The sequence below is a fragment of the Fukomys damarensis genome, unplaced genomic scaffold (assembly GCF_012274545.1).
Source record: "Fukomys damarensis isolate Sample0158 unplaced genomic scaffold, DMR_v1.0_HiC HiC_scaffold_20, whole genome shotgun sequence".
In the NCBI taxonomy this organism is placed as follows: Eukaryota; Metazoa; Chordata; class Mammalia; order Rodentia; family Bathyergidae; genus Fukomys; species Fukomys damarensis.
The window spans coordinates 10995546-11010790 of record NW_022900932.1 but is presented as its reverse complement, the minus strand read 5'-3'; the positions used below and the strand labels follow the sequence as shown (position 1 = coordinate 11010790).

The window sequence follows — 15245 nt, the reverse complement described above, 5'->3', positions numbered from 1 at the left end:
GGACGCGGTCAGGTCCCCGCGAAGCTGCGCAGGTGCAGAGTCCCCGACAAAGCGACGCGGCTGGCCGGCCTGGTCCTCGCAGAGACTGTGAGCCTGCGGCTGCAGGTAAGGGGGAGCGCCCCGAGATCAACGCACCCCAGAACCCACCTGCGGTACTGCCGGGGCCTGGGTGGATGGGAGCCGGTATCATACCTGGTACCTGACGCCGCCGGGCCTGGCCTCTGTAGTGTCTGTGCGGCAGGAGAGAAGAATCCGCTCCCTCCGAGCCCGCCCCTACCTGCTGCCTCCGGGAGATCCCCGTGGCTCCTTTCCCCAGCTTCCAGCAGCCCCTATTCCGAGCCTTCTGTGGTTTGCCCAGTTGTGTTCTGTTTACGGTGATTACCGAATGAATTGACCAGCTTCAGGTGCCCATGTTACTGTTTTAGTCTTGGGTTATGTGCGTGCTACCAGCTTCCCTTACATTAGGAAGCTAGAGAAAAAGCTGGGAAGAAGGGAGAGGGGAGAAGAGAAGAGGAGATCCTGATGCAACGCCAGAGATGTAAACAGGTGGATTTGCAGTTTCCTATTGCAGTTCCGGATCGCAGCTATTTCTAATGTTGCTTCCTGAATCAGAAAAAAAAAAAAATGTATTGCCACCGAAGAAATATTTTTTAATTTTAATTTCTCAACCATTGTCCTGTGACCAACGTGAAAAACAGTTTCATCATAAGTGATATCTCATTAAGGGAAAATTGATTAAAAAACAAAGAACTATTGCCCTGAGCTGGTACATGTACTTTACAGTTTGTGCAGAAGTGTGGCAGGCAGGTCTTATAACCTCCTGACTGTGACATAGCAAGGCCAGATAGGCTCTTGTTGGAGGCTTAAAACCGTCTTCACTCAGGCTAGGGGTGCAGCTCAGAGGTGGACGGCTTGCACAAAATACCAGCCCCTTGGTTCATACCCAAATACCCAGTGCCAAAAGCAAAAAAATATGATTAAAGTCTTAATTGTGTTAAATTTAGGACGATGTTAAAAGTTAAGTTCAAGAAAGTAAATAAAAGTTAAATTCAGAAGATCTCTCTACACAAAGTATGGCTTGATGCAAATTTTTGTTTTGTTTTTTGAGACAGGGTCTCACTATGTAGTTAAGACTGACCTGGAACTCACTATGTAGCCCAGGCTGGTCTCGAACTCACAGCGATCCTCCTGCATCAGCCTCCCGAGTGCTGGGATTACAGGCGTGTGCCACCATGCCCGGCTTGATGCAAATTTATTATGTTTAAAAAATACCTTCCTACAAGATGGGGAGGTAAAGGGGAGAACAGGAGACCCTAGCTTGAAATGCAGACTAGTGGGAACAGGTATTATGAACTGTTTATCCATACTGCCTTTTGTTAATTTTCTGGAGTAGAAATGTATGCAGGTTAAAAACAACAACCTACAGCAGAAGAAATTGCACCTTGAGAACTGGTTTTTCTGCACACCCACCCCACTGATAAGATGAACTGCTGGCTAACTTGTAACATTAGGAAGCTTGACATCCATTTCAGGGTTATGTTTCTGTTTATGCTTAGAATCTGTTTAGTTACAGAAGGCTATGATGTGGTTACTAAAAAATGACTACAGATTACATTTCACAACCATACTTGAAAGTTGTACGTTATTTTACCAGTTTCATTCATTTTCCTCTCTGTGGTACCTCTTACCATGAGGACTCAAACACAGATATTGACTTTGAAAATCAAAGTGTGTGTGTGTGTGTGTGTGTGTGTGTATTTTTGAGCACTATTACTGGGTTTGCTAATGATACTTTCTTGTTGCTACATTCCTACAGTCATTCTAGCCATAGTGAATATCTGCATAGTTATGTGACTATAAAAGTTTCTAGTCAAAAGTTGAAACATGATATGTAAACCTAAAACACTGTATGTAACCTGAAACTATCACATTTTAAAATGCCACTGGGAGCTCACTGAAATAATTCCTTTGAGGATTATTTTGATGAATTTTTAGAAAATAAAAATGTTTTCTAGATACAACTAAACTGATTTTCCTTATCCCCGTAGGCCCAGGTCTGTTGTTTGACACTGTCATGTCATTCTTCAGCCTGAGTTAAGATGAAACTGGGGAGACTATAAGCACGGTCCCTATCACTTTGGAGTAAAGTATACAAAATAAAATTATCACCTTTGACTTCTTCTATGGTTTTTCTACAGATTATCTTACACTGAGTTGATCGAGTACTTTGAAAATGACTTCCAAGCTACTTTCAGTGTCCTTCACAATTGCTATCCTAAGTCTTTCAACTACATTTGCTCTCCGACCAGACCAGCAAAAGGTTCTACTCGTTTCATTTGATGGATTCCGCTGGGATTACTTATACAAAGTTCCGACGCCCCATTTTCACGATCTCATGAAACACGGTGTGCATGTGAAGCAGGTTACTAACGTTTTCATTACAAAGACTTACCCCAACCACTATACTCTGGTCACTGGCCTCTTTGCAGAGAATCATGGGATTGTGGCAAATGACATGTTTGATCCTATTCTGAACAGATCTTTCTCCCTGGACCACATGAATATTTATGATTCTGAGTTTTGGGAAGAAGCCACACCAATATGGATCACAAACCAGAGGGCCGGACATGCGAGTGGTTCAGCTATGTGGCCGGGAGGTGATGTAAAGATTCACAACAGCTTTCCAACTCACTACCTGCCTTACAACGAGTCCATTTCATTTGAAGAAAGAGTTGCCCAAATCATAGAATGGTTCACATCAGAAGAGCCCATAAATCTTGGTCTCCTCTACTGGGAAGACCCTGATGACATGGGCCACCAGTTGGGACCTGATAATCCTCTCATGGGGCCTGTCATTTCAGATATTGACCACAAGTTAGGATATCTCATTCAAATGCTGAAGAAAGCAAAACTGTGGAACGTGGTGAACCTCATCGTCACAAGTGACCATGGCATGACCCAGTGTTCTAAGGAAAGGGTGATAGAGCTTGACCAGTATCTGGATAGAGACCACTACACCCTGATTGACCAATCTCCAGTAGCCGCCATCTTACCAAAAGAAGGTAAGTGTGACCTGATTCAAAGCTGAGCCTAGATCCATCTGGCCCTGTGTGTGAGTAAACAGGGACTCCTTGTCTGTGTCACTACCGCACACCTGCCTGTGTCCCAACAGTGCTCTGTGACCCATCCTTAGGCTCTAAGATGGCAAAATCTCAGGGTCTAGTGTTCTTGCTAGAATATTAAACTTCATGCAGTCTATATTTTATGGCAGTAGGTGTCAACTATTTTGGAATCAAAGATAATGATAAAAGTTACAACCTCCCCTCTCAGGAAAACAAGATGCAGGGATACATACAAAGTTTGGGTAGAATTCCAGTGATTTCATGAGGCACTTCACATCTTCTACAGTCTCTTAATGGAGACCTGCCTAACAGGGAAGCAGCAGAGTATAAGAAAGAGCTTTCATCAACCTGAACTGTCCTTATTTGTAAGCAGAGAAAGTAATAGCCTCAGCAGTAGCTCCATTTTAAAGACAGGTAAAGGTTTAACACCCCCAAGGTCACAAAATCAAGGCAGAACATGACTCAAGCCCTCTGACCTACACTGTATCCCCTTGTGGGTCTGGGGACCTTAGCTGTGAAGAGAGAACAGATGTGAAAAGCTGTAATAGCTCACAGATGAGAATTCTGTGCCTCCCAGGGGAAGGAAGAGAATCTCATGATGCCATGGATGTTGGAGTGGGAGTGTGCACCCCACACACAGGTTTCAGAGTCACCATAACCCAGCTGCCCTCATACCTGGCAATAGTGTTCCCTTCCTGGGGTGTGGGAGCAGGGACAGAGCCCCAGCAAGGCAGCTGAGAAACAAAGACCAAAGCCTGTGCCCAGGGCTGTGTAAACAGACTCCGTGGGCACTGGCTGGGTCACAGTTGCCTCCTCTCCAGCCCCCTCTTGGGCCCACATCTTCTCTTCTGGAGATTCTGTCTCTGCCCTTAGGGTACAGCGACCAGAACCTAACTCTTGCTTTATGACTCGGTGTTGCAGTGCCCTAGACATTCCACTTAGTGTTGCCAATACACACGCGTGTGTGTGCGTGTGCGCGTGCGCGAGCGTGCATGCGCATGCACGTGCATATTGAAGGCTTTAGAGAGTAGAGCCTTCTGGTTCTACAGACAGCCCTTGCTCAGTTCTCCCAGGTGCATTTGCTTAGGACAGGAGTAATTATTTGTTTCCCTGTAAGATTCTGCCCCCAGGGTCAGAGTCCTCCCCCGCGACTGGCTTGCCTCCCTGCGGGGAACTGAGCTTGCTGTAGCAGCGAGGGTCCTGTTCTACCTTCTCTTTAGGTAAGCTCGATGAAGTCTACGAAGCACTGGCTGATGCTCATCCTAACCTCACTGTTTACAAAAAAGAGGAGGTGCCAGAGCGATGGAGTTACAAAAACAACAGGCGGATCCAGCCGGTTGTGGCGGTGGCTGATGAAGGGTGGTATATTTTACAGAATAAGTCAGATGAATTTCTGTGTGAGTATGTTATCGTATTTCTTCCCATTCTGCATCGATTTTTGCTAACATGGAGGCTGTGGATAATACAGCAGTTTACTTGCTGATGTTCTTATCCTCGCTTACTTAAGTGTTGAAGGAACCGTGTGTGTCGATACTGACCTATCTCTAGAAATGTTTGCTTTCTCTAGAAATGTTGGCAGTGGTCCTTGATGTGTACATAAAAAGTGTACAGGGCTGGGATGGAGCTCAGCGGTACAACACCTGTCTCACATGCGTGAGGCCCTGGCTTTGCTCCCCAGCACTGAAAAAAGAAATGTACAAAAATGTCCCTGTAGATAGGTTTGGGTTCCTATCCCTTCATGCTTATTAACTAGATGGAAAGTAAGTGCATGGTGATGCTATGTGTGGCGCATTTGTGACTCAAAATAGCAGATGTGTACAGGTGTGTCATTCCCGGTTCTGAAAGTCTGTACTTACAGATACTGATCTGCAAACCAATATTTAACCATGTCAGGGAAACTGTTCTAAGAACACTTTTAAAAAGAATTTCCTTACCATGAGAATAATTTTCACCTCTGTGTGTTCTTTTCACGCGCTGTGCTGGTCGCTCTTATTAGTGGGATGGCTCGAGGGGACTGCTGTTTGTGGGGAGATTCGTAGTTGAGTTATAAATCTAAAAAGGATCTCTAGAAATGTTGACTTTATGAGCTCTATTTACACAGCACAGTGAGCACCTTTATTTTTTAAGGCAAACCTCAACAGGATTCCTGTTTCTATTACATTATGCTCATTTATTCAACAAATAATTAAATATTGGCTCCTACAGTCCCTTCTCAGCCAGAGTTCTGCAAGATAATGAAGCCCTAAAGACCAAAAGCAGTATTTCCCCAAGTGTGTTCCTAGCCAGTATAACCGAATCACCTGGGAATTGTCAGAAAAACGCTTTCTTGGGCTGGAGAGCCAGTCCTGCCGAGTTAAGAGACTGTGCTATTTTGGCCTCTCAATCTGCATTTTCCACACCCCCAAGGAGTTCCTTACTTGGGGAGGTTTGACAACCACTGCCCTTAGACATCCGCTACAAAACACTGGCTACTGAATCCGGCATAACTAGCAGGTGCTGCCACTGTAAAACAAAGTCCCTAAGAAGGGGAAAATTCCTGTGGAAGTCACAGCGATTTTATTTTAAATCTGATTTTCTAACAAGAAGTAGGACGAGAGCATTATCTCTCCCTTCATGACTGAGAGCCTAGATCCAACATCTCACAGAATTATAGCAACCATTCGATCAATTACAAATGATTTAGTGGCATATTTCTCATTATTAGTAGCAATTATATTAGCATAGTACCCTGTTAGGTAATTACTATTGAGTCATAAGCCGGCCATTATTTTTACTGAAATCATGACAGTTAGAGAGAGTTCCTTAAGTGGGTTTGCTGGGCAGATTTCCAGTTGCTGTAAGTTGACCAAAGGTCAGCTCTTGATTTCCAGAGGAACTGGCTTAGGATTTTCTTTTTCTGTATTTGTGTCCCATTGCCTACTTTCCTGTAGCAGGCATAAGCATCACAGTTGAGTCGCTTGTAGTCCCCTCAACACCTTTGAAATAAAGGTGTTTATTTTCCTAGCTGCTGTCTCCTCAGCAGTCTTACACCCTTGCCTGTAAAAGGTAGAATTTCCATCCCTCAATTTTGGGTCACTTGATACTGATTTCAGAAGATCCCTCGAGTCCTTCTTTATTGGCAGCCACCCTGAAACACACAGTGCCAGGCTGGACCCTGTTTAGAGTCACCCAAGTCCTGATCTTTCCACTCTACCTATAAGTCCTGACCTTTGCTTTTTAGTAGCAGACCACAGCTATACCTAAAGGTCTGACTTTTGTGGGATATCTTTTTTTATGTATTGTTTTCACCCTTTTATCGGCAATTATGAATTTATTATTTTCGTGATTAAGAGCATCATTATCTTTAGAACAATAATCGGACATAGTAGTTATCCACCTAAGTATTGGCTGAATATTAGTTTGCCAGCCACCAGGCAAAACAAAACAAAAGCAAGGACAAAATAATTCATTCTCTTGTCCCTTGACATGGCTCAGCTTGCTCTCTGCCCTTCCTCCTGGGGTGCTGCATTCAGGAAGAGCTGGCCCGTGGGGAAGATTCCTGATCCTTCCAACCTCTCATTTCCTGAATTGTGGGGTTGACAACAGCAGAGATTGTAAAAAAATATTTATTTTCAAAATGGAACTGAGATCAAATTTGCACTGAAGTTCAGAACTTCACCATACAACAGTTAATTTCCATTGTAATGCCCTCCCGGGTGGATAACTTATTCATGCATTTTCTCTTCACAGTAGGCAACCATGGTTATGATAATGCATTAGCAGAAATGCATCCAATATTTTTAGCCCACGGTCCTGCCTTCCGAAAGAATTTCACAAAAGAAGCCATGAACTCCACAGATCTGTACCCCCTGCTGTGCCACCTCCTCAGTATCACCGCCCTGCCACACAATGGATCCCTCAGCAATGTCCAGGACCTGCTCAGTTCCGCAGCTCCAAAAGCAATTCCTTATACACAGAGCACGACCCTCCTCCTGGGGGATGACCACTTAGGAGAGCTTGGGCAAGAGGAGTCCTACCCTTACTTCCTTGGGGTCTCTCTTGGCTGCGTTATAGTGATTGTATTTTTTGTAATTTTCATTAAACACTTAATTGACAGCCAAGCACCTGCCTTACAAGATACGCAGGCTGAAATTGCTCAACCATTGCTACAAGCTTAATGCTTCTCTGAGATGGAATTGCATATAAGGAGATTGCACGATTATGTCAATGTGTAAGTTTCACATTCTAAAAAAACAGTTTCAGACATCTGCAGAGGCCATCGAGCAGTTAATACATATTTTGGGGCACACGCGCGCGCGCACACACACACACCCAAACACCTGACCCTGTAGAGGATTAAAGACTTGAGGGTATTTTTCCCAGATTCTCTCCCTTAGGGGTAGATAAACACTACTTTCTTTGAACTTGGCACATAACATGTATATATTTAGCAACTTTGCACTAAAGTATCTTATGCATTGCACTTTAAATTACTCTTGAGTGAGTACTTTTCTTTGAAATGCACTCTATAGATTGTCCAGTCTTATAACTCGGGTAGAAAACTTCTTGCACCTAGATTACAGAATATTTGTATTTCATGGTCAGGCTGAAGGGCATTTCTAATCATTCCTGAAGAATGTAGGAATCTCCTTAAACTGATAGAACACGAAAAATGCAGAACTGTTGAAATCAATGAAATGAACTTTGTCCCCAGCAGCAGGCTATACCGGTGGGTGTTTCTTGTCATGGTTCTTTCCAAAGGATAGAGACTCCAGCACTGACAGGTGCATCATACATGCTATTCTGCCATCAAATTAATCACTGCTGAGCTGGGCATGGTGGCACACGCCTGTAATCCCAGCACTTGGGAGGCTGAGGCAGGAGGATTGCTGTGAGTTTGAGACCAGCCTGGGCTACATAGTGAGTTCCAGGTCAGTCTCAACTACATAGTGAGACCCTGTCTCCAAAAAAAAAAAAAAAAAAAAATAGCACTGCTGATCCCTGATTAGCTATGTGCTCTGATTTTTATAATAGTGAAGACTCCATGGTCAGAGGTTTCTTTTCCATGTAGCCCAGCATCGACCTAAGGAGCAGAGTTCAGACACCATCTCCGCAGTGTTTCCTATTGTCTGTAATGATCTGCTTCTTTGGAAATCAAATCTCTATTAATCACATTAAAAATCAAATGAGATAAAATGGTGTTTGGTTTTTGTTTTGTTTTTCTGGTCCCAAGTAGTAACAGAACACAAATATCTTTCAGATTGGGGTCTTTGAAGATCCAGGGTTGTAAAAGAGCACACACCCTCCCAAATGAAATACAGGCCACTCCACCCTTGCAAACCGCTGTGCAGAATCTGGCAAAGGAATCAGGCAGGACCACATCTGAGATGTCACACTGCACTCCACAAGTGGCCGGGGGTTCCCAATGGCAAAAACCTGTGACATAATTCTTAGTGGTAACAGGTATTAAAACACATGGTAGCCAAGATCATTGAGCTCTGTTTCAAGAAATATTTGAATTTCCCACCTGTCAGGTGCTTACTGAAATCAAAGATGAAGCCACCTTCACCAAGACTTACACATCCTGGGTGTTGTTCCCACCTGCCTGGTCATCTCAGTCCCTCTAGAAACCCTAACAATCAAAAGCGGGGCTTTAGAGCTCTAGGCCAGCAGTTGGGAAGGAGCAGAGGGTCACATGTGGCTTCTTAGAGGAAGAGGAAGCCCTGGGAAGAAAAGCTTTCCTTAAAAAAAGGAAAGCAAAGCAGATGCATGGCCCACAAGTAATACCACAGTCTTCCTGCACATTCATGTATCACTTAGCTCGTAAGTAGATGAAACAGCTTAACTCTTTTGGAAAGAAAGGAAAAATCAGATAGGAAGAAGGAAAGTGACATAGTTAACAATATAACAACTTCAGCGCTTCCTGAAATGAAGTGTTATTTTTAAATGATACCAATGAAGGGCTGCACCTAATTTTTGTATCATTCAAAATCTCTTAATAAAATACAATAGAGTAACTGGAAATGGCTTATAGTTTTTTTTTTTAAAGTTGGAAAAGCTGGATGGTGTATAGTCAACACCCCATCAGTCCGGTCTGCAGTTAGACTTCCCAGAATGTGTGAGCTTCGTGCTGAGAACTGACCCTCATCAATGGGTTAATGCAGTAAGTGAATGCAGTGACAAGTCAGTATAGTGACTTGACAACAAAATCAGTCCGTTTCAAAGCATCACCATTCAAATGCTGTCTGAACATTTAAATTGTTGCATTAAATTCATTTTAGAATTTGCTGTTAGCTTAGTAAGAAAGTACATTCTGTAACAATGACAGTTAAAATTCTGAGAGGAAGACTTGATCCATTAATGGCTTATTTATCTTCTAAAATAGTGGCAAAGAAGACAAAGGAAACGTTAAAAGCTTTCTGGGAAATTTTTATCACTCACAACCCTTTGATAGCTGTTTCATTTTTGGCTTGCGTGTGTTCATGGTCAGACTTTGTATGCAGTGAACACAAATTAGCTGGTGTCTCCAAATTATTTTTTTAATCTTTATTAAATTTGTTGGTACATATTAGGTATACAACACAGTTCCATTCATCATTGGGATCTTGTGCCTATACATGACTTAGGAGGTTCTTATTTTTCCCCATTCCCCAGCCCTCCCCTCTGCCCCTCCACCCTTCCCTGTTTACAAAGACATTGTTTCCATGTTTTTCCTTCTCACATATTTTTTCTTTTCTCCTTTTACCTTTCCCCTACCCCTCCCACTTCTTCTATTCTTTTAGACTTTTCTTCCAGTTACACAATATCAATTATACATTTTAATCCTTATTTACACTTTTACTTTTCCATACCAGAGAAATGATTTGGTTGTAACTTACAAATTTCACTTAAGAGTATGGCCTAAATGTGCATCCACTTAGCTATAAATCTAGTTTCTTGTTCTTTATGGCTGAATAGTAGTTCATTTTATTTAAAAAAAAAAAAACTCATATCTTCTTTATCCAGTCTCCAGTTGATGAGCAACTGGGCTGTTTCCAAGTTTTAGCTATTACAAACTGTGCAGCTATAAACATGGGTGTGCATATATTGCTGTAGTATGATTCTTTTAATTCTTTTGGGAAGATACCCAGCAAAGAAGCTGGGTCAAACGGGACTTCTAATCCTAGTTGTTTGAGGTATCTCCATATTGATTTCCACAGTGGTTGCACTCCCACCAACAATGAAGAAGGGTTCCTTTCAACCCACAGCCCCACCAGCATTTGTTATTGGTTGATTTCTTGATAGCAGCCATTCTTACTGGGGTGAGATGGAATCTCAGTGTTGTTTTCATCTGCATCTCTTGAGTGACCAGTGATGTTGAACATTTTTTCATATGATTATTTGCTGCTTTTCACTTCTTTGTCTGAGAAATGTCTGTTCATTTCAGATGCCCTTTTTTGAATTGGGTCTTTATATTTGGGGGTGTGTGAATTTTTTTGAGTTCTTTATCTATTCTAGATAGTAGACCTTCATCTGAGGAATAGCTGGTAAAATTTTTTCCCACATGGTAGGATGTCTCTTAGCTCTGCTTGCGCTTTCTCTGGCAGTGCAGGAGCCTTTTAAAAAGATGAGATCCCAATTGTTGATTCTTTGTGCTTTGTTCCCGTGCTACTAGGGATTTGTTTCTATAGTCTTAGAGAGTTCTACCTAACTTACCTTCCAGCAAGTTTAGTGTTTCTGTTCTGGTATTTATATCTTTAATTCACTTGGATTTTAGTTTAGTGCATGGTGAAAGATACAGGTCTAGTTTTACTCTTTGACAAGTTGAAAGCCAGTTTTCACAACATCATTTATTAAAGAGGCCATCTTTCCTCCAAAGAGGTTGTTTGGCTCCTTTGTCAAGATGAAATAGTTGAGTATGTCAGGCAACATAATTTAAACTAGCTGATCTTACTACTTGTAAATAAGAGATTTAAAAGTCAGAGGAATTGCTCTCTTCCACCCTCCCCAAGTTTTGTTCAGCATCCTCCTCCTTTTGCTATTTTGTGTAAATTATTAATAAGATCTTCCAAATTCAGTATGTTTCCCAATTTTCCTGCCACCTGCCATTCAAGTTTAAATTGCTTTTCAAGTGTTTTCTGACTTTATGAAGCTAGCATCTTATTATTAGTCTTAGTTTCTTAACATCAAAACAGAAACCTAGCCTTCCTAGAAAATCTAATGAAACACCTAGTTCTTCTAGTTCTCCAATTTTTTTTCAACTATGCATTCACCAATGGGAGCAAATTTAATAATCAGAGGCTGGTAAGATCTAAAAGCTCTTTTAACCACTTGACGGAACAAGAAGGCCTGCAGATCTGTGCAGTGACTTGCATGGTATTCGTGACAGGGGTAGAAGCTCCTGGAGGTTGCCTTTGTGGTCCCAGCCCAAGCAGAAGGTGCTACCCAAGGCCTCTGCTTTTAGCAGGCTCCTTTCTACACTTGTGACTTTTGGCTGTGCACAATTCGCCATTTTCTTCCAGATGGGCCTGGGCTGCAGGATAGAGACTGACCTGATTGCTGGGCTCCTCAGGATGGTGGTCCTCTCTGTACCTCACCCTCATGATTCCTCATTGCCTGGTGGGCAACTGGATGCTTTAAATGCATTTTAACTTCTGAAATCAATGGTGTTAAAGTAACTCTTAGGAGGGCAAGAGGACAGAAACAAGGGAATGAGAAACCAGGAAAGCACCAAGAAAGTATAGAAATAAACACCACAGAGATACCATCTTAAACCAGAAAGCATGGCCATCATCAAGAAATCAAATAATAACAAATGCTAGAGAGGCTGTGAGGAAAAAGGAACCCTTTTACAGTGTTGGTGGGAATGTAAACTAGCAAGGACAACCACTATGGAAATCAGTATGGAGATTCCTCAAAAAAGTAAACCTAAAAATTCCATTCGACCCAACCATTCCCCTTCTAGGTACCTCCTTGAAAGAGTTAAAAGCGTATTACAGTGATCCATGCATACTCATGTTTATAGCACACAATTCACAACAGCTAAATCTTGGAAGCAGCCTGGATGTCCATCAACAGATGAATGGATAAAGAAAATGTGGTGTACACATCGGCATACCGTTCTGCATAAAGAAGGCTAAACTTGAGTCACTCGTGGGGAAACGGAAGGTCCTTGAGACCATAATGTTCAGTGAAATAAATGAGACAAACAAGCTTACATATCACATGGTTTCTCTTATATGAGAAAACCAGAATAAAAATAAAGAGCAAAATATGAGGTAGATGATAATAAGTAGGGAGGTAGACATTTCTAAAAGGGAACGGGGACTGAGGGACGGATGGATGGGGAGGGAGGGGACAAAGAGTAGGGAAGGGAGTGACAAAAGAAACTGGAATGTGTTATGTACAGGTACCAACTCCACCACACAGTGAGTGCAAAGGTCATGTGCCACGCACAGATTAATAAAGTAAACTAAAACAAAAAGCTTTAGCATGTGTCAAAAATAAGACAAAAACACAGGGAATGAAATCGGGACAATCACTACAGGTTTTAATAGAATCACTACATGTACTAATAAAAAAGGGCTGGGGATGTTGCTCAGTGCAAAGGCCCTGGGTTCAATCCCCAGTAGCATACACACATACACTCCTGCACGCACACACAAATGAATACAACACAAAACAAAAAGCCAAATGTGTCCCAGCATTTCTGCCACTGGGCATTTCTACCCCAAAGAAATGAAAACTCGTGTTCACAAGAAAACCTGAACACAAAGGCTCATAGTGGCTCTATGTGGAATAACCCCACACTGGAGTCAGATATCCTGCAATTTGTTGGATGGCTTCATAAACACACCATGGAAAATGAGCAGTGAAGAACCGCTTATGCCTAAAAACGTGGGTGAATCACATTGAATGGAAAAACCAAGGAAGAAAAAGTTAAACACTGCAAAATCTCATTTATGTAACACTTCTGAGTTGACAACACTTTAGAAACAAAGGGAGGTTAGAAACAGGCAATGTAAAGCATTCTCCTGGCATTTAAACTATTTAAAATGAAATGTTTACAATATTAGCTACACTGTGGCTGCCCTAACAAAGAACCACATACTGTGTGGCTTAAACAGACATTTATTCCCCACAGTTCTGGAGAGTGGGAGGTCAAGTTCAAGTCTGGTTTCTTGTGAGGGCCTCTTCCTTGCCCTCAGCACATGGGAGAGAAACAGCTCTGGTCTCTCTCCCTTGTCTGAGGAGGGCCCTAAATCCCACAGTGGGGGCCCCATCTCATGGCCTCAGCTCACTGATTATTCAAGCCTCACCCAAAGATACTATCACATAGGACCTTGGGACCTCAAGATGTGAATTTCAAGGGGACGCAAGTTAAATTTTCAATGATCTTTAATGTTAGCCCACAACAAGAATCTTGATGGGGGGAGAGGGTATACATATTCAGGTGATAAGATGGTATGGAGTTTAATACATATGCAAACAAGTACAAGTGAGGTTGGGAAAATATGAAGAAGTTTGGTAAATTATATCAACATCGGCATCTGGCTGTAATAGGAAATTAACATTTTCAAAATGGGAAGTAAGCAGAGCACCAGGGGTGTCCCATTATTCCTACAGACTCATGCAAACCTAAATCATAATTTTTACATTTCTTTAATCTTCCTAAAAAGTTGTGAAAACAGCTCAGAACTCCTGACTTAGTGAAAGATTTGATCCAACATTTTATTCTACCATTGTTGGAAACATAAGTTTCCTGACTCACTTTTAAGTATAAAAAGCTTAGTAACAAATGCTGACATTATTGAGAACTTGGAATTTCCCAAACCATCCTCCAAGTGCTTTTCATGTAACAACCCTGTAAGACTTGCAACAACCATGCGGATCAACACTGTTTTTACTCCACTGTAGATGGGATTCAGGCTCAGACAACCCTGTTCTTCCAGCACTTTCTGGGACACTGGGCATCCACTGCAAATGACATGTGAGCACCAAGAGTAGACATCTTGGCCCTGTTCCCAACCTTAGGAGAAAAACATTTACTATCTTGCCATCTACTGCCCTATTACCTGTGCTTTTGTGTTTTGCTATATGCTACTCACCAGCTTGAAGAAGTTACCTAAGTCCGCACTTTGTTTAATGAGCAGTGATTTTCCCATGTGCCTTTCCACGTTTTCTTTCTGAAACAGAGAGGATAACATCAATTTTTTTCAGTGATGAGACTCATATTGTACTGCTGCAACAAACCTCACTTATGTACATGATCCCTTTGAAAGGTTGAGGAGTTCCATTAAATAATATACTGTTGAGGATTTTTGTTCATAGGTAGACTTCCTTCCTACAGGTCTTTTTAAGAGTGAAACAGGAAGCTGGGCGTGGTGACGCATGTCTGTAATCCCAGCACTAAGGAGGCTGAGGCAGGAGGATGGCCGTGAGTTTGAGACCAGCTTGGGCCACATAAGTGAGTTCTAGGTCAGTCTCAACTACATAGTGAGACCCTGTCTCAAAAAACAAAACAAACAAACAAAAAAGAGTGAAACAAGAAGGGGCACGGATCAGGGCTTCACAGAGATTCTGAGTGGAAAGTCATCTGTGCCAGGCAGGTGGCAGCAGCCCTGGGTCTTCCCTGCAGGAACTTTTTCATAAATATGCGTGTGCTGTTTATGGTCATGATTTGCTCGGGGCCGATTCCTATGGATGCTTTACGTTGCTCTGACCTATGGTGGTAAAGCTGAGCATGGTGGGTATGAAAGTAGTGATCAGGTGACTAGTAATTCAGATTTCCCTGCAGAGGGAGATACAGACAGCAGACTTGTGTGCCTGTGTGCCATCATCACAGAGCTGACAAGGGAAGTCAGCATTGGGTTCAGTGTATTAATATGAAATCAGATTTCAGGCGTAAAAGAAGTAGAAGACACAAGATACGAAGCCAGCACCTGGATAGCATTTGGCTTGCTCTGTGGATACAGACTGTGCTTGCCTTCCAGGAAGCTCTGACTACGGGATGTGAGGACTGTTTCAGCCCTCACTATCTGCTACACACACACACACACACACACACACACACACACACACAGTCAAGTGACATCACAGCAGGATCCAACTGTGTCCAAGGACACAGGAGGGAGAGGCAGGGCCGGCACTGACTGCAGGAGACCC

General features: G+C 42.5%; 1 protein-coding gene across 1 annotated transcript; it reads left to right on the top strand.

Annotated features, from left to right (window-relative positions):
• The first annotated feature begins 6 nt into the window (after nt 1-6).
• Nucleotides 7-7992, top strand: Enpp5 (ectonucleotide pyrophosphatase/phosphodiesterase family member 5). Its single transcript, XM_010617756.3, has 4 exons — nt 7-105; nt 2199-3062; nt 4343-4519; nt 6852-7992. Exons 2-4 carry the CDS (start codon nt 2234-2236, stop codon nt 7277-7279), a joined length of 1434 nt encoding a protein of 477 aa, XP_010616058.1. The 5' UTR covers nt 7-105; nt 2199-2233; the 3' UTR covers nt 7280-7992.
• The last annotated feature ends 7253 nt before the right edge of the window (nt 7993-15245 follow it).